Source organism: Strigops habroptila, chromosome 3, assembly GCF_004027225.2.
Source record: "Strigops habroptila isolate Jane chromosome 3, bStrHab1.2.pri, whole genome shotgun sequence".
Lineage (NCBI taxonomy): Eukaryota > Metazoa > Chordata > Aves > Psittaciformes > Psittacidae > Strigops > Strigops habroptila.
Window position 1 is genome coordinate 55,366,766 of NC_044279.2, and position 26,023 is coordinate 55,392,788.

The 26,023-nt window shown below is 46.6% G+C and overlaps 1 protein-coding gene across 1 annotated transcript in view; it reads left to right on the forward strand.

Moving 5' to 3' along the window:
- Positions 1-5,261: 5,261 nt before the first annotated feature.
- WNT7B (Wnt family member 7B) overlaps positions 5,262-26,023 on the forward strand; it is a 95,265-nt gene continuing 74,503 nt past the window's right edge. The window contains exon 1 of the mRNA XM_030478733.1: positions 5,262-5,675. Within this exon, the coding sequence (XP_030334593.1) occupies positions 5,593-5,675 (83 nt within the window). The 5' untranslated portion in view covers positions 5,262-5,592. The remainder of the gene's footprint in view (positions 5,676-26,023) is intronic.

Below are 26,023 nucleotides of genomic sequence, written 5' to 3' on the forward strand. Positions count from 1 at the left end.
GCTGTCAGCAGCGCCGGCAGCGGCGGGGAGGAGGAGGAGGGGGCTGCAGGGGGAGGGAAGCTGCGAGAGGGAGCACGCCAGAGCTCCAGATTAAGGTTACACCGAGAGGGGATTAAATCAGGCTCCTCGGGGATGAGCAGAAAGGGTCGGTGCATTCCCTCCCCTCTACCCCCCGCAGCTCCCCCAGCTGCGGGCAGCAAGGGCAGCGCTACCGCGGTCGCAGGCGCCGGTCGAAAGCCACGGGCAGCCTTGCGGAGGGTCCCCCGCAGGTTGTTCGGCGGGCAGCAGCCGGGTGCATCCCTGTGCATGTTTGCCTATTTATTTATTTATTTATTTATTTATTTATTTAATTTATGGCACGGAGCTCGGCCTGCCCCACAGCCGCTGGTGCCGCCGCGGAGGACCCGCGGAAGATGAGCGGAGGGAGGGCGGGGGACGCCCTCCGCCCTGCTCCCTGCTCTGCCCCCGTGCGCGGCCCGCGTCCACCCTGCCCCTGCTGTCGGGCATGGCCGGGGATAGCCGCAGATCCTGCCTGCTAGAGACAGGAGGGTGTTCTCCGTGCTCTGACCCCCGCGGGGCCGAATACCTGCGCCGCCCTTTGTCGTAGCTGTGGTCGGCAGCGATGGGCTCTGGCGTCCTCTAGGCTCAGATTGACGGGGGTTTAGATGAGAAGTGAATCTGATAAGGCTGTGTATCCATAAAAGAAGCGATGACGGGGGCAGCCCATATGCTTCAATAGCTGGAGGACTTCGTACAACACGTCTCTCACAGGGAGGCAGGCGAGCTCAAAGAAAACGCTTTGCAAAATCAGGGTAATGATATCGCTATTGGCTTTCACTGCGGTTTTATTTTTAAAGGGAACAGAAGATTGGGCAAATGGTAGAGTCTGGAAGGCAGAACTCTTTTCGAAATTGCTTGTGGCTGTTTTAGAAGGGGATTCAGAGCAAAAATCGCAAGAATGCTGTTGATCTGAGCCGGGAAGTAAAACTGAGTGGACAGCAGGAACAGTAAAAGCTCGTACAGAAACCCTATCAGATTCATCACCATGCCTGTAAGGCGATGAGGATACTTCACTTTCTCTGAACAATAGAAGAGAAATTTGCTTTGAGATCCAGGGCTACTTGTAGGCTAGGCATGTGGGATGCAATTATTTCCTCTTTCATCAGCCACTGGAACTACCATTTTGTTGAAACCATATCCTTAGAGTGTAATGATACCTTTTCCAGTGAGCTCTTTGCATGGAAAAGAAGGGGGGAGATGAAGTCAGATAAAACGTAGTTTGTCTTCCAGTGCATTAGGTTTATTTTGCAGCGTGAAGGAGAGAGCCCCTGTGCCCGCGGTAGCAAGGAACTTGCACTTGGAAGACTTTTTGTTTGGTTTTTCTTTTTCTTTGCTGCGGAGCACGTGTTCGTATCTTAATAAAACGTGCTAAAAGCTCCACTTCCAGTGGCAAACATGAGACCGAGGGGAGAGAAAATAATACAATGCATAAGAATTCACCCAGTTATTGGACGGGGCGGGGGTGTCCCATGGGGTGACATGGCAGGGTACCATAAAGAAGCCTCTATATCCAGTTAGGAGGAGAGAGCAAGAACCCGCTCAGGTAGTCATTCCTCTCAGGGAATTCCCGTTGTTCCCACTTCTATTTCCTATCCAACTTTGCTGGAGGGAGAGGCGTGAGATGAAGCATTCCTTGATGTTTCTGTCGATGACGTTTCCGTCCGGGCACCGAAGCGTAAAGCGGCTGCAACACTGGTGACTCCGTGTATCCCCTCGCGAAAATAGATCTCATCAAATACTGACCTCGGCTAGCAGCAGGATCGAAACAGAAATATTTCCTGCGGAGATCGCAGAGCCCTCATCTCCAGTTTAATTAATAAATACGTCTGAAGTTAAAAACCACAGCTATACCACAGATGCAAATCACAGCTGATGCTCTGGGGATGAGTGATGTGACTTTTGGCAAGACGGAGCAGCGGGCAGTGACCGGATCCGGGCTCTTGGGGCAAAATTCACCCTTTTCCTCTTCATCTTTTCTGGAGAGAGAGAAGGGAGACAGGCGGGCAGGGGAGGTGGGATGACCCCCGTCCCCGTCGGGCAGGAGCTCAAGGTACGGTTCGAGATATGCAGGCGGTGGGTGCTGGCGCTGCCCAAAGGGAGCAAAGAAAGGTGCCGGTACCCCTTCGGATTCTCCGGCCCAGGTTGGCCGCAGCACACCGCTCCCTCCCGGGACTCCTAGGGACGCGGCCGCAGGGAACGGCCCAGCCGACCCCGCTTCTCGCCCCTACGGCGAAGCTCGCCTTGGCTTTGCGGCGTTTGCAGCAAATGCCAACGAAATCCCGTTCCCCTCACACATCCCCGGGGCTGTCCGGTCTCAGGGAGTCCGTCAGCCTGTCCCCTCCGGTTCCCCCGGTCCAGAGGCCGGCAGCGGCTGGGACGCAGCCTCGACAGCGGCCACGTGCAGCACCAGGAGCTCCGGCGAGGCCCCCGGAAGGAGACCCACGGGATTTACGCTCGGAGCCCCGTTCGGAGCGACTGTGGTACCAGGGCTGCCTGGCACCGTCCCCATGGCGGAAGGACATGCTCTCCGGCCTTTCCGCGGGCACCCTCCGTTGTGCTGCTGCCGCCCCCACTCCTAGCCCTCCCCGCAAAGCAGACCTCCGCTCATGTTAGGAGACTCATCGTTCCGCTCCTTCTGTCCCCCGGCACTAGACTTGCCGCTTGGTAAGGTGCAAGAGATACCCGGTTTAGAGCAGAACGGAGTCCGGTGGGTTGCCAACCGGGCGGACCTTCAAAGCCTTCACCGGCTTCCGACGTGCTCTTGTGCCGAACACTCTCCAGGTTTGGGGTAAAAAGGAAACCGCAGCTGGGAATAGACAGATAAAAGAGAGAGAGAAGAAAAGGAAACTCTTTATTCGTGCCTGCTCTGCTTCATCTGCCCGACTATGGTGTCAGCAACCATTCCAGTGCCGTTCTGCCCCTATTTTGTCCCATATACACGTGTTTGTGGAAGAAGGAAAGACAGCTGCCGAAACGCCCATATTAGGTGTCACTGACAATACCTCCTCCTCCAGTGCCACATCATTTTATTGACGGGAATATATTCGGCTTCAATCAACAAAACAAGTGCACTTCTCACCATCGCCGGTTGACATGCGTATAGAACCCATTTGGATGGAATTTATCAGGTTATTCCTATCATCATTATCATTAATAATTTTCCGACGTAATAACCGGCCCGTGGTTTTAGAATAAAATCTAACTTCTCGAAAAGAAACGGCACAATTTGTTTTGTTTTATATAAGTTTCCTCTCTCTACACAGCTAAGCTGTAGATAAAACCAGCTTCGATCCCAAAATTGTAGAGATGGGTAAATTGTCTTCGTTTCAACTGGACTGGGTCTAACTCTGGTGGCACCGGTTCGAAGATTTCCAGCGCCAGCATTTACTTTGCATTTTCACAATTCCCTTTTTTTGGTCTTCTTTCCCCCAGGCCACCTCTTTAAAAGCAGATGCACGTTTAAAAACATATCCAAAGCAGAAAAAATGCTAGAAATAAAACATTAAAAGCGGCTACGCCGTTATCCTAGTTCCTGTTCAGAGCAGCTGCCCCAGCCTCAGCCTGCGTGCCTGAGGGGGAGAACGGGCATTACAGGACATACACAGCTATATGTTTGTTTACATATACATGCACACACACACTTACAGAAGTATAAATAGGACGATTTTAGAATCGTAGAGAATTATAAATAAGACGATTCAGGGATGACAATGATCGTTGAAAGGCTTAATCTTCTGTCCGTTGTTAATCGAGATTAGCATTTCTCAAAAGCACTTTGACTGTTCCAGGGTCTGTGCTGGACTCGTAGATGAGGGTGGTTAAATGACACCAAACCCCGAGAAGATTTTTATCGCATGCTGGGGGGCAGGCAACGTTTTTACACCGGTTCTGCAATTCCTGTTCTATCTGAGGGAATATTTCGTTGTGTCACGGAGGCAGCTGAACCCCTGTGCTGGGACTGGCTAACCGAGGAGGTGTTCCCAGGTTGTTTGGAAGAGCACTTGGCCAGGAAAACTCCTTCAGTCATTAGGCAGTTAACCTGAGTAGAACATTTACAAACTCTACGGACCGAGGAGAAGTCGGAGCCTGGTTCTTGCGGATGTCGGCTGCATTTGTGTTAAATTATCTGCGGTGCACGTTTCTCTTTCGCGGTTCTTTTTCAAGTCCTAACCCCGGCATCCTCAGCGCACGTCTTTCCACAGTATCCCCCATCGCTGAAACGTCAATTTTTTTGGTATTTCCTCCCACTCCTCCCCCCCCCCCAAAAAAAAAGGTAAGCGTCCGACAAGGAAGCGAAGAGGAAGAGCGACTGTCTCCCGCGCGGCTGGGCTACACGGGGCGAAGGGCTCCCCCCGGCCGGCGCGGGGAGGGTCGAGCATCCCTTGGCCTTGGGGCGCGGCGGGGCCGGCTCGGGGGAGAGGCAACTGACCTGCCGGGAAACGGCTCTTCGGACCGGCATCTTCTCAAGAAGGAGAGAGGGAAGAGAAGAGACGGCAGCTCTGCTTGCGGGAGCGGCGAGAGTTGTGGGGAGCCGGGAGCCCCCCGCTCCTCTCCTACCCAGGCTGTTTCACACCAGTCCTTTCCCTCCCCTTCTCTCACTTGAAATCCAACCTCTCCAGGAAGCTACGAGTGTGTATGTCTTTATTTCTCACTCAGGCGGGATACGACAACATATACATCCTTGTCGGTTTTGTTTTTTTTTTTTTTTTGAATGATTCCCCCTAAACCGGAGCTTAATTTTCACCAGCGGGGACAAGGAGAGGCAGACCTCTGTCGAGGCTGGAGGGACAGCAGAACCCTTCAGGGGACCTGGGCCAGTCGCCCGTAATAAAGCAATTCATCGACACCGGAGCTGGGAGGGAGCTGCCAGCTCCTTCGGGATCTCTCCCTCACGGCAGACGCGGGGAGCGAGCTTAAAAATGCCCCATGGTGCGGGAGAGGAGCGCCTGGGGAGCGAGGCGTGCAGCGAGGGCTCAGCCAGGGAGCGCGGATCCATGGCAGCGCGGGCAGGATCAGTGTCTCTCCATTGTCATCCTCCCCTTTTTAAAAAAAAAAAAAAAAAGGAGAGGGAGAGAAAAAAGTAGGCGGATTGCAGTGACTGACTGCCCAATGGCAGCCCCGAGTCTCAGGAGAGTTGCAGAGAGAGGGAGAGAGAGAGAGAGAGAGAGTCACTTTCTGCCATCCAAATCCCTTAAACCATCCTCATTCCAACACGAGAACCCACTGTAACAACTTCCAACCACTGAGACATGACAGGCAGGAGCCCAGAGACAGCAGCAGCAGCAGCGAGAGCCGCAGCAGCAGCACACACTCTGCACAGGGAGCAGCATTAGCACCAGGGGAATACTAGACACAACAATACAAACAAACAAACAAACAAACAGACAAAGCCCCCCCAAGCCCAAGGGACTGGATTCCAACTCAGATTCAAGCCACAGCTGACACCAAAAAGGGTGGGGAATTACGACCGGGGGGGGCCCAGGAAGGAATAACCAAGGAAGCGAACTCCAAGAGTGTAAACGGGATTCAGCCATGATCCTTTTTTCATCTCGCAGTGTGTTACTCTCAGTGTATTACCCTCAGATTTTCCTCATCCTTACCAGTGGGAGTTACCTGTAAGTGATCCAGATTTTTTTTTTTTTTAATTTATTTTTTTTAACAAAATACTGTTTGCAATGACCCCGCTAGCAGCTGCCTAAGGGCAACGCGCAAAGCGAGCAAGAGGGAGCTGGGAGAAGCCAGCACGGGCGGCAGCTCCGTGCAGTGCGTGGTGGTGAGGATGGTGGTGGCGGTGGCGGCGGAGGAGGTGCTGCTGCTGCTGCTGCTGCTGTGCTGGTGGCGGTGCTGGCGCTGCCGGTCGGAGGCTGCCGGGGGAAGGTGCACAGCGCCAGGTAACTCCCGGGGCTGCCCCACCAGCGCGGCCGGGGTGGCGCACCTTGAAGGGCGGCGGGGCGGCGGGGCACGGAGCGGCCGGCGTCTCCCCTGGGGACTCCGACCCCGACTCCTCCTCCTGCCAAACCGGAGATGGGCATCGCTTCGCGCTCGTCGGGGGGAAGTGTGTTTCTGCGCGGAGATCCCGAGGAGCGCGGGACCGCTATAGCCGCCGGCGGGCGAGCCCCCGGCCGCGGGGGCTCTTTGCTAGCCGGCTGCTTTCGCTCCGGAAGGATCTCCAGTCCCGCAGTTAGAGCTGGCTCCAGGACCTTTTCCTTGTGAGGAAGGGGGTGGAGGTAGGGGTGGGGGAAATGAGAGTCGGTGGGTGGGACTGCAAGGAGTTTCGCTCTCTTTTTTTTAATATCTATATCTGTATCTAACGTTGCGGTGGATAAGGAGCGGCTGGGCTAGTCCGTGCGGGCTGCGGAGAAAGTTCCCGCCGCCCTGCTCCTGCCGGTCCCCCGGCATGTCTCTGTCTCCGCCGGGCGCCGTGTTAGGGGGTGGCGAGGTGGCGGGCCGGGGTCCCCGCCGCTGGCCAGCCGTGGTGCCGGGGAAAGCCGGGTCCGGCAAGGGCTGCTCGCCGGAGCCTGGAGGGGCTGCCGGGCAGCTCTCACGGGTGTTTGCTCTCCCTCACCCTGGGAAAGACCTGTCCGCGCTTTGGGACAGGCATGGGGAGAGGAGGGCGCGGGGGGCGGCAAATCACCTGGCCGGTGCAGCCGGTTTAAAATGGGGACCCTTCTCCCTCCTTTGAGCAACCCCCCAGCGCCGGGGCACGCCGTGCCCCGCCGGCCCGGGACTCGAGGATCGGGCCCGGGGGAGCTCTGGGGGGCGCAGCGGGAGGGTCGGGTCCGGGACCGGCTGCCCGGAGGCCGTGGCAGAGGGGCTCCCCTAGGCCCGGGAGAGCGTGGGTCAGGGACGAGGAAAACCCGTCTCGGTATCCCCTGCCTCGCATGTCGCGGCCAGGAGGATCTCCCTTCTCCTCCACCCCCGTGCCCAGGTCAGGCTTTATTGCACCCCGCCGGGCGCAAAATTTGAACCCCTAAACTGTATGTGGATTTATATGTATGTTTATATCTCTCTATATATATAATATATAAAATATTGTTTCCCTCTGTACGCATGCACGGAGCACATGCACATAAATAAGCACGTGTGCGTGTGTTCCTCTGTGTGCGTTTTCTGTGGGCTATGGAAAAACGTAACCCACCGCTACGGAAGAAAAGTAGGAAAAAACACACTCATAAAAAGAAACTAAACGCCTATTTTTACATTCTTAATTCTTAATGAAATGCACATGCCTTGGCTACCTATTTTTGAAGGCGCTTGGTTTATGGAAGCCCGTTAGGTTTCATTCAGCCAACGCTGCCTGTTTCTATTCTCAAGCGGGATATGTCTGCTGGTAGGTGACCAATAGCTTGTAAAAAAATTGCAGTGCTTTTTTTTTTTTTTTTTAAACAGGAGGAAGGAGTGGTAATAAATAAATAAATACACCCTTTTAATATAAGCGTAGCCATATTTTTCTCAAACCCGTAGGAAATTACTATCCTACCAAGTTTTCCTTCTATAAATAGTGCAAATCTTAAAACAAAAGTTTTAAACCGCACACCAGATGCTGGGATGCTAGCGGTTTCCCTTGCTGTGTGACATAATTATAAGGTCCGAAAGCAAAAGCTATAGAAGTATAATAATAATACTAAGGCGACTGCTGAGGGGAAATACAAGGGAAGCAATGCTTGCTTTATTTAGAGCGAACTGCTTGGGGATCTTTTGAGCGCTGCCTCGCGGCAATGAGAATTTATTGTTGCTGATAAGTAACGCTCCCTCGGCTTTCCCGGTGCCATCCCCGGTTCGTCATCCCCTCAGCGGCGGGTCACTTAGAGCTGGACCCACGGAGCTGGAGCCGAGGCGGCTATTGCAGTCCAGCAGAGCAGAAGGGAAAGGGATCAGGAGGTGAAACACAACAAAGCGGAGCCCCAAAGCAATGCGCACCTCCCTCTCTCCATCCATCCCTCCCTCCATCCATCACTCCGGAGGGAGGGAGCCGGCTGCCTCCCCGGGGAGAGACTGCCTTGCCTCCCCCTCCCTGCTACCCCTGCGTGCCACCCCCGGCCCTGCTCGTTGCATCTCAGCCGTGACCCCCCGTTTTCTCCCCAGCAAGTGGGAAGCAGCGCAGGGGAGAGCCGGGCGCGCTACGATGCTTCGCCTCGTTCCGGGTTGAAAGTTAAAAGAGGAGTTATTTCAGTGCTTAATGGATAGTAGCCTAGCGAACTTGTGGTGTTTATCTTGTGGGTAAATATACTTCTCTGGCTTACTAATGGTAGCTTTTGAAGATTAAAGCCTGTTCGAGCATTATCTTCTGGTGTCTGTTTCTGCTACCCGCTCTCTCTGGAGGGCATGATGCTTCCCAAGCTGCTATTTAGTGAGCTCTCGTGGACTGTCAATGGTTATGTTAATTTTGCCTGAGATGTCTATCGTCTTCTGGGTGTGGGAACAAATTCTCGGCTTTGGAGTTGTTGGTCCTTTAGGGATAAAGAGGAAACTACCAGAGGCAGTAAGTGGAGCAGGAGTGAACGGAGAGCGAGGTGTCCGTCCGTATTCTCTCTCTCCTGATGAGTGTGCGGCGGGACGAGCACGATGTAGCTCGGCTATTCCACTAGAAAAGCTGGAAAGCATAAGTCCCCTCGTGATGAAAAGGGATTTTCAGGGTGAAAAAGACAATGATGAAATGAAATTTCATTTTCAGAATGAAAAAGGCACCGGGGCCTCACTGTTTTGTGCAGGGAAGAAAGTCAAGTTATTGTAGACTGTATTCAAAATTAGTTTAAAGAACCAACTCCTTTATAAGGTTTATTTCTATATGGTAAGTCTGATATATGATAAACTGATCTTCTTTGGCTTGCCTACTAGCATCTGTAAAAATGTAAAAGTTTTTGCAACCCGGAACAATTGGTGTCTGACTCTCTGAAACAACTGACTGCAGCTAGAATAGCTGGTAGTGGGATGATTGATGTATTTTAATGCTCTGGACATATTTTGGTAATCCAATTACATATTTAAAGTATAAAACTGACATTCAATAATATCAATGTAATTAGTAGAAATGTCTAAAACCCAGGATTATATCTAACACTGTCTGGCACCGTTTCTTGCAGTGCATCTTTGAGTATGCATGTGTCTGTATACATAGACAGATTTAGCTTCTTCTAAAGAAGATGGTGCTAGTCTAACTTTCCATTTGTGCACTCCTTTCACTGTTCATCTGCTTTAGAGTTGGATGCATTCACCAGCAATGTGAGAGTTAGTTCTTAAGAAGCTTATTTTGGGGATTATCTGCGGGTATATAGAGAGAGTTAATTCAGTTATTTGCTATACTGCAATTGGGAATAACTCATATGAGAGTGTGCGTACGTAGGAATAGAAGCACAAACATTTAAAACAGCTACATATTCTAACCGCATAATACAGCAAATAATTTGTATTAGTGAGAAGACATTACTGGCTGGTTAGGAAATATAGAAGAAGAAAAATCCCCTGCGCGTTTTGCATCTGTTCTGCTGGTGCTCCCACGTCCTTACAATTCCACATCCTTTAGAACAGGGCTTCTTCACGCTCGTGGGAAATGGCTTAGAAGGAATGCTTATTTTTCATATGCCTTAGGAAAATACTCATGCCTAATCCCTAAAGATTAGAACTGCTGGAGACAGTCCCTGAAGTTTGTCTCTAAATCTGTGCAGTGCGGGAGGGAGCTGCACAAGCAGAGAGCAGCCAGCCTGCTCTGTGGTGCAGAGCCTTCAAGGGGACAGTGGGCACGGCTTCACCAGTAGCATCAATGCTTCCACATTAGCTGATACAGTCAGGGCTACACAGGCTGGCCCACTCTTCTCATCCCAGTTAGATCAGCTACTGTGATAAAACTGTCTGTTATGGGAACAGGATTATCTCTAGCTCAATTACTGGACTACAGCGTAAATCCATCATTTCCCTGCTTTCGCACCTCATTCCTCTTATAACTGAGACTGTGTACTCTTTAGGGCAAGCTTGCCCTCTTGACCTCTATTTGTACAATGTTCCATGGCTGAGAAGAGCTTTGTTAAGATCCTTAGATACTCCTTTTACATGGTACTGTAATACTAGTCATCTATAAGAGGTTTTGGAATAGGACTTCAACTTTACTGTCTCCCAGAGATATGTTGGCTTAGAGACACAACAGGTGAACCTCCAAAAGCTGTTTGCAGGATCACTTAAAGCCAAATGCTTTTCATCAGCAGAAACAAGAAAGATAAAGAATATTTTCACACTGGGCTACCATAATCACTGTGAACTTGGCTTACCTGCCTGATACAGGCTATTTCCGTATGTTGAAGGAGTCACACAAAGATGGAAGAGGGATTCCAATATGACTTCTTGGCAGCTCCAGAAGATAAAGTCCACAATTTCTCTGAGAGACCCAGACTAAAATTCCCTGTCTAAGCTCAGAGAGCTTTGCTAAATCTGTGACTGGCCACCCCTCTCCCTGCCATGGTCTGTGCCGAGCACTCCAGTTCTGAATATCCTTGAATCTAAATACATTTGGATGTAGACAACTCTCTCGACCCTTTGGGGCAAGTAGGTTCTGGGAATTAAATGTCAACTATGCATAAAAATTGAGAAAAAGTAACAACTTCAGTAATTATAAGGAAAGGTGACTGCATCCAGGTTTTGTAGGATGACTGCATGACATTATTACATACGTTGCATTACTAACATAATAAAACAAGTGACTATAAAGCACCATGAAGTATTCAGATGAGTAGGTAAGATTAAATGCAGATGCGCTTGCCTATTAAACAAAGAACAAGGCTAATCCCTCAGAAGACGATCTTTCAAAGGAGGTGGTAAAGAGGTAAACTAAGTGAGCTGCAATTGTACAGTTAGACTGACAAACACATTTTATGTAATGGAAAAAATGCACCATATGTACCTGGCAATATAGCATGCTAAACGTAGAATGGTGCCAAGTGTTTTCTCAGTGTATGAGACTGCGTAATTTGGGCTGAAATGCTGTCAGAGAGATTCCTAACCCCCTAAACAATGCAGTTTAACACACTAGTCCTCCCAAGCTACCACAAGCAACAAAAAGCTGGGACCAGCTATAGATCAAAGGAGTTCTGCAGACGTGCTGACACCATGCGTTACAGAACTGGTTAATGTTGCAAGCTCCATTTCTTCAGCCCATAATCTTTGTATGGTGTTTACCCTAGTGGACTTTCACTGGTGCCTTTCATGCGTGCTGGCAAAACATCTCTACCTGTTAACTACTGGACAGGTGGCTTTTTGCAACTCATGTTCACCTGCTCCTTCCTCCTTGATGCTTCACTGCCCTCCCATATGGCGTTACCCCAACCTGCTTCAGGTATATAACTTATATAGTATTACAGCAGCACTCTACATGGGAGAGTTGCATGAGAGCCAGCCAGGCCTCTAGTCATGAGAACCATGACCAAAATGCCAACGCATGAAAGCCAAATCTCCATGGGTTCTGGGGTTACGCAACACACATGTGAATAACCTGGCAACGAGCTGAACAAACTGGTCACTGAAAGCTTCAGGTTTACAAGCCCAGAACTACTTGGGAGGCTAAGAAAGACAAGGGGCTCAGGCACAGGAGTACTATGGAAGAAAAGCCAAGAGGGCAGATTCCTGGAGAATGTCTTTCAGTCCTTTAAGGGCTATTAGCATCCTCTCCTTCTCTCTTGCTCTGCCTTCAATCCTCCCCCAAAGATAAAAAGATTCATTTTCCTTCCATCGTGGAGAGCTGCATAGGACTTGCTGGCTGCTTCTTGTCAAGACAACACCTATATATTTGCTTTTGCTACAACACACGCATAAGGAGCATTGTGCATACTCCAAAGTACAGCAAATGTGAAGTTCTAGATATGGAGATTTAAAGTATTTTCTCAGTAAGTTTTTCTGTCTATATGCAATATATTTCTGTGACTTCTCTCTAAATGTTTTTAGGACAAACCTTGCATAAAGCACTGAGTTGTCTTTTCCATACTTTCCTCTCAGTCTTTCTTTCTAAAAGGCAGTTTTCTTGATAGTGCAATGGAACTGAAAGTTAGCTACCTCTTTCAGTTCTAATGGAGTATAGGCAGCTTTTCTAAAATTAAGATAGTTCAGGCCAAACAGTTGTTCTCTTCATAAAAAAAAATCTTTCTTCCATGAGGATCTGACAGCAAGATGATTATCACCTATTATTTATTTTACACTGAATCATGCCTTCTTTAGAAAATATGAAGATAGACTAAATTAGAGAATTATTATATCTTCTGTTGGAAATAATTTTAATCATGCATACAGTTTGTACCCATGTCATAGTTACAGTTTTGAACATTTATTTTCTTTTCAGCCTATGCTTGTGGATCAAATTTCCCTCACGGCAGGAACCCACAACGGATAAAATTCACATTTATGCAAAAATCCCACTTAATCATCATGGTGACATAGTCTTTGTTCCAGCTCTTTGTCCAAGGTCAAATTTCATCCTGAGTTTCTAAGTAATAAGAAGAAAAGGACAGCCAGTGGTACAGCAAGTGTGCAAACGAAGGCAAAAGCTAGCCTCAGATGTTTAACATGAGGCAGTAGAATTTTCCCATGAAGTGGCACCAAGTCCACTTGTCACTGTACTGCATGTCCCCAGATTTTTTTCTGAAGTAGAACCACCTTATTGCTAATGAGTGGCACCACTTTCAAAACTGATTGAACTCCAGGGACTTTACTGGCAGATTTGTGGTGCAAAAGTAATGCTGATGAGTTTCGTCTTCCCCCAACTCATACCTGGGCTGCACGGCAAAGGCATTTAAAAGCTATAGATCTGTGCAACATTTTGGGAAGCTCCTATATCTTGTCTTTTCAGGTCTGAGGGCCTAAGGCTTTTCTTCCTTGGGGTTATGTCCACAGCTCAGTAGGTTAATAAAGCAGGAGAGACTTTGCTGCAGTCAACAAGAATGACTCCAGTGCAAGTGAGAGGTGAACCAAACAGAAAGCCAGCACAAGCCGTGTTCTTCCAGTATCCAGTCGAGTACAGCCTTGGCACGGGCTGCCATATTACACATGTTAAAGGGAATGTGGCCATAGTTCCCAAGAACATACAGTGAAAGCAATAGGAGGCCATGTCAGACAAAACCCAAAATCATTTCTATGGACTATTGAAAGAATCATTATGGCCTCTGGTGCCACTAAGAGCTGACATAGAAACAAAAGTTATCTATTTTTTGAGGGGAAAAGCACTTCAAAAGCACTGTGACATTTGCTTGTCATATGCAAAGCACTGTGGGGCAGCCCAGCTTTCAAAGCTGGAAGTAAGCATAAGCCATAAAGATACAAACCACTGTATCCCTGCAAGTAGGGCCTGGAAAACAATTTGAGGTGTATCTAATTTGAAATTGTTTAAGTGCTGCAGTACTGGGCCTGGCTATCATATCTACCCTCCTAATCTGGCTAAAGTTAAGCATAATTATGAAATGTGATTACTATTTAAAAATAGTTTTTTTCATTCAAGGATTGTAAGTGAATTAATCCTCCCAGTATTCAAGTGAATTGGGCAAGGATCATTTCACTCGCCTCTGGGGTGGAATGTAGCAGCTGCAATGTAGCACCCAATAGAGCTGTATGGACATGCAGGACTAGCACCAGTCCTGACATTCCTGGCAGGAAGGCAAGAAAGCATTTGAAAAAGTCCATGTGCATCTCTAATTGATCTGGACCCTGGCCAAGGTGGTAGGATAGCCCTTCTAAAGATTACGCTTTTCCATGGCAGGTTTCACTCTATGATGAAGACAGGCAAGGTCCAGGACTGGACTGATACCTGAGATGCTGAATAGCCGTATCCTGACTTGTGCCTGCCTCAGTTTCCCACAGCTTTAATAGGGCAATAACAATGCTGGCATGGCTTGGAGGTAGGGGAGGGGCAGAAGAGCGAAAGCTGCCACAGCACTTTGAAAATGCAACACATGGTGTAAGTGCCATGTCATTACTTTCAGTGTCTCTTTTCCAACCACAAGCAGCTGCGACGGCATGATTATGTCTCATCTGAAACAGTGCATCCCTATCACCTACTTCACCACCATGTCCAGTGTGGCCTTGCGGAGAGCGCAAGGGGAAAGCGCTGCTTACCAGAGTCATGAGCATCACTTCTGACAATGCTTCCTCCTTCCACAGGAGCCAGCCAGCCAGCCACCATGGGCACAGCAGGGCCAGGGAAAGCTGCTGGCCTTGGGGTGCGAGGTGGCTGGCGGCAGGCTGGGTAGCAGGCAGGACATGGTTAAGGGAGTGCTGAGAGGAATGGCAGCATCTCTCATGACTCCTTTGGCTGCTTGCCAGGGAGCCATGTGACTCCTTGCTTAAAAGAGTCCTCTCAACCATGAGACACTTCCCCCCCTCCTCTGGTTGTACCTTTTCTTCTCCAAAGTTAAAAGAAAACAAAACGTACCCACAAAACTTTCCACATTAAAGTTATATTGTAGTCCGATGACTCAGGGTGAGAAATTCAAGGGGAAAGAAGAGGAAGGGGAATATTTCTGAATCAGACCTGTTGTGCTGAGCGTTAAAGGACAGGAGGATTTTGCTGGATGGAGGGCAGCACTGCTGTACAGCACAGTGAGCAAGGAGCAAAGGATGGGGCTTAAATCTATTCCCTACTGCTGTGGGCTACTGCTAAATCTGACAGGGTAGCTTCAAATCCAGTGGACTTTGATGCTATCAAAAGGGCTAAGGGTATCAGTGCAAACAAATATGGTTTCTTCTGATTCCTAGTAAATTCCATTTTCTCCACCCCCATGGACTAGCTTTACGGTTTCTGGTTGTTTTTCTATTATTGGCATCTCTCATCATAGCATCTGAGTACTGCCATAATAATTAGATTGGCACATCCCTAGTAGACTTCCTGGAGTCTTTTGTTCTCCTTTCTCTGTCTCTGAGGAGCTCTGCCCAGGGTAGGTGCTTCTGAGGGGAGGGATGGGGTCAGATTATTGTTGCTAGTGTCACTCTGGTTAGGTTGTAAAAGATGTATCAAAGAGGAAGTTCTTGCACTATGACCTAAAGGTCGTTAGAGCCTGGATTAGTCTAATCTCTGAAAGTTTTTTCCCCAGACAGATCCTTTCAATCGAGAGTAACTTACCTCTGGGCTCAGAGCTTTGTCTTGTGTTTTATGATCTTCGTTGTTCCAGAGGAGCTCAACAGGCCTGGCAGAGATCTGTTTGGTCTGTCTTTTCTTGCTGGGCCATGATCCACTGATTGCTGTGTGGAGGTTAGGCTTCACACCTTGAACTGGGGATGAAAGATAATAGGAGAGGTGAGGACTCGCATGCAGAGGCAATGTCCACAGTGTAACCTCACCTGGACATGCAATCTACTTTGAAGTTGGTATGCTGTTTTCATGGTCAGAACACTTTGGAAGTCATAAAGCCTGCGTCTCATTTTGGTTTTGTCCTCTTTTGTGGAGCAAAAGGGCAAAACATTTTGAAATTGCCAGCCAGGTGGTTTTCCAGGCTCACCCATCTGTTTGGGTCTCTTGTAGGCTGCAGTGAGGAGTTGCAAAAGCTGTGGCTGGTTCAGGAATGTCCATTCACCAGCAACTCACAATGCAAGCTGTGCTGAGGGTGGGGGGGGGGGGTGCTGGACAGGATTTAGAAACAACCTTTTTACCCTCAAAATGCAGATGTGCTTCTGAGCAGAACCAAGACATCATCTTGGTGTAAATGCTCATTTTTAAGGAATGTGCTCAAGATAAGCATGTGTGCCTGCCCCTGTATGCTCTTCTCCTCTCCCCAGCCCAGCCAAGCAGTGTGCCAAAGCCAGTTCCTCAGCAACAAGACTTGGCAGGTGGCACCTGATGAGATAATCATGCCCCCGGGACATTAGGAGGCATGAGGTGCAGCCAGGTGCTCCTAATCTGTCCATGAGTATGATTTTCTGTGGTAACCACACCTTCAAGTGTTGTCTTACTGCAATTAGGAAATTTGTTCAGTTTAGGTCAACTACTTCTGTTAGGGCGCTCTTCACATCTAATATGTGTTGGCATGGCAGGAGCATGTGGATGTCCAGGGTCAGGCAATGCATGGCACTGAATGGTGTTTCTGCAACTAGCAGGGAGGAGGGGATCCTGCCTCTCGCCACTTTGCTATCTGCTTATTTCTAAACTCAGACCTTCCCTTCCTGAAGACCCTGAGCATTAATTCAGGTGCAAATAAATCCAAATGTAAACTGCACCCTGAACGTGACATTCCATTTGGACAGGGCTTGGAGAAACCTGGTCTAGTGTGAGGTGTCCTTGCTCATGGCAGAGGGGTTGGAACTAGATCTTCAGGTCTTTTCCAACCCAAACCATTCTGTGATTCTGTGATTCTATGATTCTATTTCATATATATCACCAACAAGGAACCTTTTAAAAAGTTGTTACTTTCATTTCCTGGGATTTCCATTTTACAAGAAGTTCTTTAAAAACTAAAACATATGAGAGCCTTACTGCAGCAAAGATCAAATGACAGTTCCTTCTTGTAGGTAGAAAATGCCTTATTTTCACAGGCTGGCTTGCATTTCAGTCTTACTACAGATATGGGAGCTAGGTGTTAAATCAGTCTCGTAGTGAAAAATACCAGCCAGACACTAACACAGGTTCCTACCTTCTTGTTAAAGACTTGATGCAATAAGGTCCAACAGACAATGAGGTGCTCTGGCTATCAGAAAGCTGAATAGGAAGGGATTCCTCCGGCTGCTTGCGGAACTTGTTCCCCATGTCTGCACTCGGGCAGAGCTGTCATTGCCTGTCATGTCTGCTGCAATACTGTAAGAGGTATGAAATGAAACATACAGAAGTGGCTTCAGGTGCTTCCAAGGTCTTGGTGTGACTTTGGGGAAGCCTTTCCTGCCTTTGTGCTATTGTTCCTGTTCCAGCATTGCCTGCTTGGACTGCAAGCAGGGGAAGATCTCTGTGCCTTCACACATGGAAGCATGTGCAACAACATCTCAGGTATTTGCCCTTCACTCAGCCAGCCTAGATGCTGCCTTGTTTAAAGTTTAATTTGAAATTTTGGCTCCATCCACACTTTGTCTGAATAACTGCAGGATTTACCTCACAGTATTTTGGTGGGATAGTGTTGTTTATTGGAAAGAGAGACTGATGTATTATATCTCTCTGAAAATGAAAAACACTTTCAGTGCTAACAAAAGTGCTGCTTTTCTCCCTGTTGCACAGATATGTTTTTTTGAGGTATATCAGATCTTTGCTTACATGATAGTTGCCATTGTATACCTAATTAGAAATCAGCTTTAGCTTTCTGACAATAGCTGGCACTGGTTATATTCCCTCTAAGACATCTTGTGAGATAATTAAAGCGATGACTGACAACATAACACAGCAAAAGGAATGTTTCTCAAAGTAGAGCTGCATTACAGGTCGCTTGTACACATTTTGTTAAATGCAGCCCTGGTAGTAATATAACTACTCTGACTTTAATGAATTCCCCAGAAATTAATCTGGACCCTGATTTTTTGAGAGTAAATCCTGAAATTCTCTCAGTTTCTGACTCCTTTTTAAATTCATGTTTAAATGCATGAGCACGAATATGCTGCTTATGAAGTGTGCCTGAATCACAGCCCTGGAAAATGAATTCCTCTCCTTACCCACAAAACCAGCGCAGCACAAGCAGAGGGTGTGTGAGCTTCACCACTCCACCCCATCCTTGTGTCTCATCCATGACCTAGACGGGCAACCTCTAGCTGGGCATAAGCGAGTGGCTCAGTCTCTGTACTTATTTAATCCTTGGCCAACCTGCTAAGGCTGCCAATAAGGGTGCCAATTGTGGTGATGGTTTCTGTGATGTGGATAGTTGTCCACTGGGAACTGGATTAAGACCATCAACTCATTTCAAATACTCTAAGCCACAAAGCATCTGCCAAACGGTAACCATTTTTTTGGTCACTACTGACTTGGGTCATGTTTGGATCAGTGATGAAAGGCTCCATATCCCAGCACCCATCCCCTGAGCCATAGAGTTTCCCGGAATAATTTTTTTAAAGAAGGAAAACATTATTTATTGTTCTAGATTCTACTTTGATCTGCTGATCTGCTGTACATATTGGCCCTTTAAGGTGCATAATTTTCATTACTTGATTGTAGAGGGTTCAGATGCTGGGAAAGATTCTGGAAGATGACAGGTGGCAGATCCATGTGGTGTGATCCAAAATGAGCTCTCAGAGACAGTAGTTACACACTCTGGCACCTCAGCTGGTATTATATTTGGATCTAAAACTGGTCTTACACCTTCAAACTTACTACACAGTCCCTCAGCAGGAAAACTGCCATTAAATTGAAGAAGATCACATTGCTTCCTTTGCTCTTGTTCTTTCAGAGATACCTAGATATCTATGTCAGATCTGTGGCGTTAGCCAGCTTTGCTGGTAGCTCTTCCAGCAACTCATTATATTGCCAGTGGTCCCCACTCAACCCACCACAAACTTTTGTGTATGCCCACTAGCAACTTACATTGTTGTTGGGAGGTGACTTATTTCACAGATGCTGCAGAACTGCTGGAGGCAGAGGCTAAATCATTTGGCACAAATGACACAGCCAAGCAGAGAAGGGAACTGAAGAGGAATTTTCTTGATCTCAGCCTAGCCCCCACATTATTAGCACACCTGAGAGTGGAGCTAGGGGCAGCTGAAATTCTTAGTTTAGTTGGCAATGAATAATACTTTTTCCTGTGGCCATGTCTCTTGCCCAGAAGAGACCCAGTCTCAGAGAATGCCTAGGATGAGAAGCACATTGTCAGAATGCTGAGGAAATGTCTTTCTGGTTTTTCTTGGATAATACAAAGCTGTGCAATATTGCCATCAGCTCTCCCTTCAGCTGATGCAAATCCTAAGAGGTGACTGGGTTTTTCTTTCCTAGGGGTAATTTGCATTTACACCAGCACAAAGGCACTACTTTGCTTGCAATTGTTCCTTAGAACAGTGAGTCACCTACCTTCTTTATTACATGTGGAAGTAAGGCACGCTGTGATATCAAAGGAGTGATTGTTAAGATGATAGAAAATTCTGAGCAGATCCATTACAGCTATGGATCTTTAGAAGCAACAGATAGAGGAAAAAATGGTATTATAGAGTTGATGGTATTGAGAGGCTGTGGTAGAATCTTCTTTCTATCACACAAGAAAAGTGCCAGGAGCATCTTGCCAGTACATATCTCACAGTGGTTTACTGGTATTAGACTGTGGAACATATATTTTGGATTTCCTTTGATTTTGTTTAAAATAATAAACAAAAATTGTTTTATTCAATGTATCTTTCCACTGTGAAAAATTGTTTCTGTTAAGAGAAACAGAAGAAGATGGCAAAAGTAGGGAAAAATTGTATTTGAAAGATTGTGTGCAGTCATATAGATAGGTATAGAAATCATAATTCTTTAATCCTTAAAAAAATGAAAAAAATAAAGCTCTCTTTTTTAAATTTCTCTCTTATTTGGAGCCCTTTTATGTATAGTTTCCAGAATAGAAGCTTCCCTTTCAATAGCAGATGAGGCTTAAATTCAAGAAAACACATGGAGAAATGTAAACGTAGTGGCTTAAAAGAGCTGCTAGTTGCATTCATGTATTTAAGAAGACCAGGTCCCAGACACAGAAAACATAGGACATATACAATGCCTAGCACTCTTGTGTGTTCCCCAAGTACATAGGGATTCCAACACATGCTTAACTCTTTCCTAAACTAAGTTCTAAGCTTGGGTGATAGCTCTCAATTTTACTTTTTCACTGGAAAATCTGTGAAAACCGAGATGAAAATGTACAGTGTCAGAATGTCTGTGGGATCTCAGCTTGGGATGTATGACTTTGTATAAAGTAAGTCAGATTTTTCCTTTCAGTCTATTGGCTGTGTGCAAGGACTAAGCTTACTGTCTCAGGAGGTTAGAGATGAAAGGTGATGAGGAGTGATGGGTAGCAAGGGAGAGAGAGCCAGGGCAGGGCCTGTGTGTTCCCCAGGAAGAAGAGAGTGGAGAGGTGTGGGGTGGAAAGCCCAATGGGAAGGAGAGTGAACAAACCAGGAAGAAAAAAGGGGAAGGAGCCCAGCGCTGGAAGGAAGAAAGTGGAAAGTCAGGGAAACATGGGAAAAAGGAAAGATGGAGCTGGAGAATGAAACAGGTTTTAGGATGGTTGCCAAATAGGGATGCAGTTCTTGGGAGGTTCAGCATTTAGCTGAACCATCATTCAACCTGTCTTGTTGGTCCAAGTCATGGCCCCATCACTTGGTCAGAAATTTAATCACCTGAAAGCAGCTCTTTTGCAACTCTGCAAACTCAGCATGAGGACCACAGTCTGGAGAGGAGCATAGTCAGGAACCAGGGGGCAAGCGTGAAAACAAAGCATGAGCAGAGCAGCTCAGGAGAGCTCAGCCCAGAGACACCCACTGTGCCGCTGAAGCTTATTTGTCCCCAGAAAGGATGTGACTGACCGTCAGTGCTCAGGAAGAGAGACAAAGGGCAGAGCACAACTCATAGCTGTCTAGTTTCAGCTAGCAGAGGACAATCCCCCTTTTGAGGAAGGGGCAGGGGGAGATGTGCAAGAGAGGGAATGTAAAAGAGGTAAGAGACAAAGAGCAGTTTACATCAATAAGAGAATTTGGCTTTAGAAGAAGATTTTCTGCATGGCTGCTCCACATAAATTGTGCTTAGCTCTACGGTTGCAGGCTTCTGGGGTCTCTGATGAGGGTCTTTAACTCCTAAAGACAATTTTACTATTTAGCATCCCAATATGCTACCATCCATAAAACCTAAAGCCTTATGTGGGTGCAGTTATAAGTTTAGAGATTTGGAAATTCTGCAATACCAGTGGTTAAAAAGGACATGAATTAAAGTCTCTCTTTACAGGATTTAATTTGCGAATATTGGGGCAAATGCACTCTTTGGCCTGAGAGTCCCCAACTGGAAGGCTTAACGGCAATACATCATATTACAATTCTTCAGTCACAGCGGATGCTGTGCAACACTGGTGTGCAAGGCTGAACTGGGACAGTTACTACTGAGGGGATGCTCTGCTTTTCCTTCCTCTACAGCATGAATTCATTTCAAAACCCAAGCTTTCAGGGGGTATAGCATTGTTTGTGTGCAGCCAAACCATGAAGGATTTTCTTCTCAAATTAAATTCAGCTCTTTTCTTCCAAACTCTAGAGCTAACTCTTTATATCAGCTGACTGGGATCCGGTTTTTAAAATATATATAGGAGCTATTGCTTGGCACAGAATAGAGACATTGGTTTTTATAGCAACCATGCACTACCACGGTCTAGTTTATTACTTTGTAAACTATTTTGGGGATGTATCTTTGTTTATATAAAACCAAGTCCAGCACCACACATATTTCAAATCTCTCCTTTTCTGTTGTTTTCTTCGTGGACACAAAAAGAGTTTACAAGATTCAGGAAGACTCCAGAGAAGGCCCTTCATGACTGAATATGAGTGGTTTGGGAATCTTCTTTTTAGCTTTGTTTATAGTTCTTTTTCCAAAGTTGCACTCAGTTTTAGCTGAAATTGGTGCCTCATATGCACATACATGATTTCAGTCTACGTCTCACAAGCTTGATTCTCAAAGTTTCACTCAGCAGTTTTCACTAAGGACATATATGAGTAGACTTAAGACCAGGCAAATGTTAACTTAAGCTGTCTATTTTATCTTATCCTTCTGAGGAGCTCAAATTAAACTCCCTGAGATGAACAGAGCAAGATTGTCATCTGAAGTAAACTATCTTATCAAAACTAATCTCAGTGTAGTTCAGTCAGTTTCAGTCTTACAATCAGAGAAGTGTATTTTTCTTTTTCTCCCTCTCCTCTATTCCCTCTATTATTGTTTCTAAAATAAAATGATTAAGGAAGGAGACAAGTGCTAGAGAAACACACGAAACTGAAAGGAGGCTCAGCACCCACCTATGATCCCGTTTGGAATAAAGCTCAAGCCACCCACTTTTACCTGAGATGTGAACCCCAAAATACACTTCCCAAAGACCAGGAAGCATCTGGCAAATACCTGGAGAGACATTTGCTCACATGTTCAGCAACACACCCTGGCACACATGTGCAGTCACCCAGGCAGAAGAGTAAACGCTAGCTCCAGCGCTTCCAAGTTCAGAACACATATCTGAGCAAACATAGGTTATTATAACTCTGGACAGCAAACCACAAAGGCATTCAAAGAATCACCACCACAATATTTGACAGAATATTATTACAACTGTCACCAGCAGTTCTGTCAGAAATCTGAAAATTGCAAACGACAAAATTTAACTACTGAGGAGCAGGGAATTCTCAAAATTTGTCTGGCATTATGCTGGCATGTTTCAGACCAGATAGAAAAATGCTGGACTTTCCTGCTAACCACCCTGCAGAGCACACGACAAAAACTAATGTCAGAACGATACTCATCTACATCTCTTCTTTTAAGATCCTACATGAATTCTCATTGGTACTTTTATGTCTGTTTGCATTCCTCCTCTGTATTGCACTACCTCTGGATCTGGACTGTCTCCAAGGACTAACTCAAACACTGTTCTTCATTGAAATCTCACTAGAGCTGTGACTTTGGAAACAAGTTTGACTTTTATAAGAGAGAAAGCAAATGGAACTGTGCTCAGCTGGCCTATACCTGCACCACCTGCCCCAGCAAAATGTGTCACATTAACATTGCAGTTAAATTATACCTCTGAGGTAATATAAGACATCTGGTTGGGCATGACCTTTCGCTATGCCTTCTTAATGCAAGAGGTTGTCAGAGGAAAAGTAGAGATTTGGATGTAAGGGAGTTGGCACTTCTGGAGCTTGGGAAGCTTTCACAGGAAGGGTTTTGGTGGGTTGAACCCTTGGGATGTCTTCTAGGCAGGAAAGGTGCAGAGCTTGAATTCCTTTCTTAAGTCCCATAGCCAACAATGGCTTCAAGTAACTTCCATGCTGCAACCCTTTTAGCTGCTACTTGAGCAAAAAGTGATGTAAGAGCACATTGCCTTAAAGGTTTTGTTTACATTGCTAGGAGTGAAATGGTTGAACACACTAACTGCCATTTTTGCCAGATTTTGGGTAAAGCAGACTTGTAGCATGTATTTTGCAGCTCACAGTTCTCTCAGAGCTGTAGTTTCAGTCTCCTTGCAAACTGAGTGGAACAGCAAGGTTACCGTAGTTTGTATGTTGAAGGGCTAATGAACTAGTGAAGAAAATACTCAGGATCAAAATGGTGCTGCAGCTTCCAAATAGTGAACAAGGACATGTTAATGTCATTGACCTCAACTACTTTGTGTGACAGCCTACTAATATATGTGCAAAGTGTTGCTGTGTGTGTGTAAACTTCTGTCAGCAAAGCGTTGTTGCCTCTGTCATTGCATATTCAGGGATGCTTTCCTGGACCCCCACACATAGCACAAACAGATGCTGTGGGTGCTCCTCTATGCTGGGATGTGATTGCAGTCAGACGGTGTTCAGAGTGGTGCCAGCAGTGCCTACCTTCTGTGTTCTCATGTGACACCCTGTATGGAAAAAAGGTTTACCCTAGAAATACCTGAGAGAGTTATGAAACATATAGTTTTTACTACTGGTCATGCCCATCTCCCTTTAAACCCATGTGATTTTAATACTAAGAGTTCAGGGATTTGTCTGTAGTACAGTATACGCACCATGGAGTTGTGAATGTGTCCAGCTGTGCAAAATACCTGCAGCTGACACTGCCCTAATGATGTGTTATTTGGTGTAGATCTGGAAACTGAAGTTCAGCATCATGTCCTCTTACTTTGGCTCCAGTGCTGGATGGGATATTTGGATGGATTATCTAGCATAGTTATTTACAACCAGAAGAAAATGCGATTGTATTTTTGTAAGTGTGGAAAGCCTCCTAAACTACAGGCCACAGGGCAAAGGAGATCGTGTCATTACAGGAGTGCTTTTTAGGCAACATAAGGCCACCACCTACAGAAAAGCATGGATTGCCCCAGAGCCATGAAGTATGAGTGTGTAAGGCCTAGAAATGGACAGAAGACAATTCCTATCTCCTCAGCGGTACAGCACAATCCTTTCCAGCAGTAATGACTTGCAAGATATTACACATCAAGACTGTCAATCATCGGTAGCTGACTGTTGCACCTCTGATGTAGGAAATACCAATTGTGGGGAAATATGTTTATTTATGTGCTAGTGGTTTTATAGGTTTGGAGCTTCAGAAGTAGTTCCAGCAAGCCCGGGTTAATGGACTGAGAGGACAAGAGGTGCAGGATAAGTAATGTAGGAGGCATTTCCGCAGCTTTACCAGCTGATATCACCACAATGTAAGTGATATCAATGTATGTGCTGAACAAAGCAATCTGTTGTATTGGGTTCCCGCCTAGCTCAGTTCAGCAAGAGGCTGACGTTTTGTGGCCTAATTTCACCAAAGTACTTAAGGCTGGGAGTATCCCACTGGCTCTGGTTCGAACACAGTGGGAACATATGGGCTTTTAAAACTTTCCACATGCTCTTAAGAGCATGTCTAAAGCCCATGCCTGGTGTGCTCCATGGGACGGACACTGAAAGGCTGAGTGTCATCAGTAGCCACTGGTGACGTGTGTGCTTCGGTCACAGCATGATCCCTCGGGTGGGCAGTTGCTTCACCAGACTGTTTTCAGTTACATATTTTTCCTGACCAAGGTTGTTTAGTTTGTCCCTTTGCTCTCAGACCTTTGCTTGGACAGTTTGCGTCACTTTTTAAGAGCTGCCTTTAATGCAGGAGCTCAATCCGATTTGGGAAATCAGCCTGCAATCATCAAAATCAACAAATCTGCATATTGAACATGCTGAATGTGTAACATCAAGTAGATGCCTAAAGGAGAAATGAGCTCTTTAGGAAATCAGATTGCTCCTGTGCTGGAAATCTGGCTTTCAGCTCTTTGGAAAATCTGGGTGCTGGACAGATTTCCTTCTAGTTATGTGTCTCTGCTGTCATCCCTAGCACTGTTAAAATCTTACTGAAAATAATCGTATTCCTTGAAAGCCTAGAGAACATTCATTCATTCATTCACTCACACATGGGTGCTATTGTCCATACATACAGCTGAAAATGCACACATCCTCCAGCTACGCATATAGCACTGGCTCCCCTCCTAGTGCCTCTTCTCACAGAGCTGCACCCCCAGCTGCCTCACCACCCTATATGCCGAGATGTGTCATGACCCTTTATTTTTGGTTTCTCCAGCTCTGCTGCAGGGAAGGTCACTCCTCCCCCAGCATTGTCAACAGGCAGTTCATTGCCATTCTAACATTTGCTATTTGTTTATTTTTAAGCTGGACCTCTGCTCTACAGCTGCCCATACAAAGTAGCTTCTAGCAGGGCCAATCGCCAGCACCAGTGGAGTTCATCATCTACCACCACCCTCTGGTCTAGCAGGGAAGAAAAGGGAAAAACACGTGCACAGGCAAGATCCTGCGCACGGTAGCAACACTAAGGCAACAATAACGAGTGCTGATACTGACCCTGGTTTCCCATATACATATTGCCAGTGAGGACAGTCACTTCTTTGGAGTCCCCAGAAACTCTTGTAGACTTCAACTGATTTTGGCTCAGGCCACCTTCATATGATACAGTCCTTTGCTTTAATGGGATAAGTTAAATTACTCCAGTTCACTCCCAGTTTGGGGTGCAGCTGATTGAAGGGGAGGGTGTGGAGGTTGCAGTGGGAGGGAGAAAGAGGGAATAGTCTTCTTTGAAAGTAAATAAATGCTACCACTTCTGCTAATTGCATAAAAGTCAAAAGCTAAGCCATAAATGGTAGTGCAAGTCTGAGATTACTTGACAGCCCTGTTACTCAAATGCAGAATGCTGTATGAAGCAGGTGCAGAAGAGCTTAGTGTTAGAAAAGGCTCTTATTTTTACTTGTTAAACCTCTCATGTGTTATGACAAGTCATCCCCAACCTAACAAATGAAGATTAGTGCACCACCAGTAGCATTAAAAACTATAGATACTAGAAACTGTAACAGTGGATCCAAATGGCCCC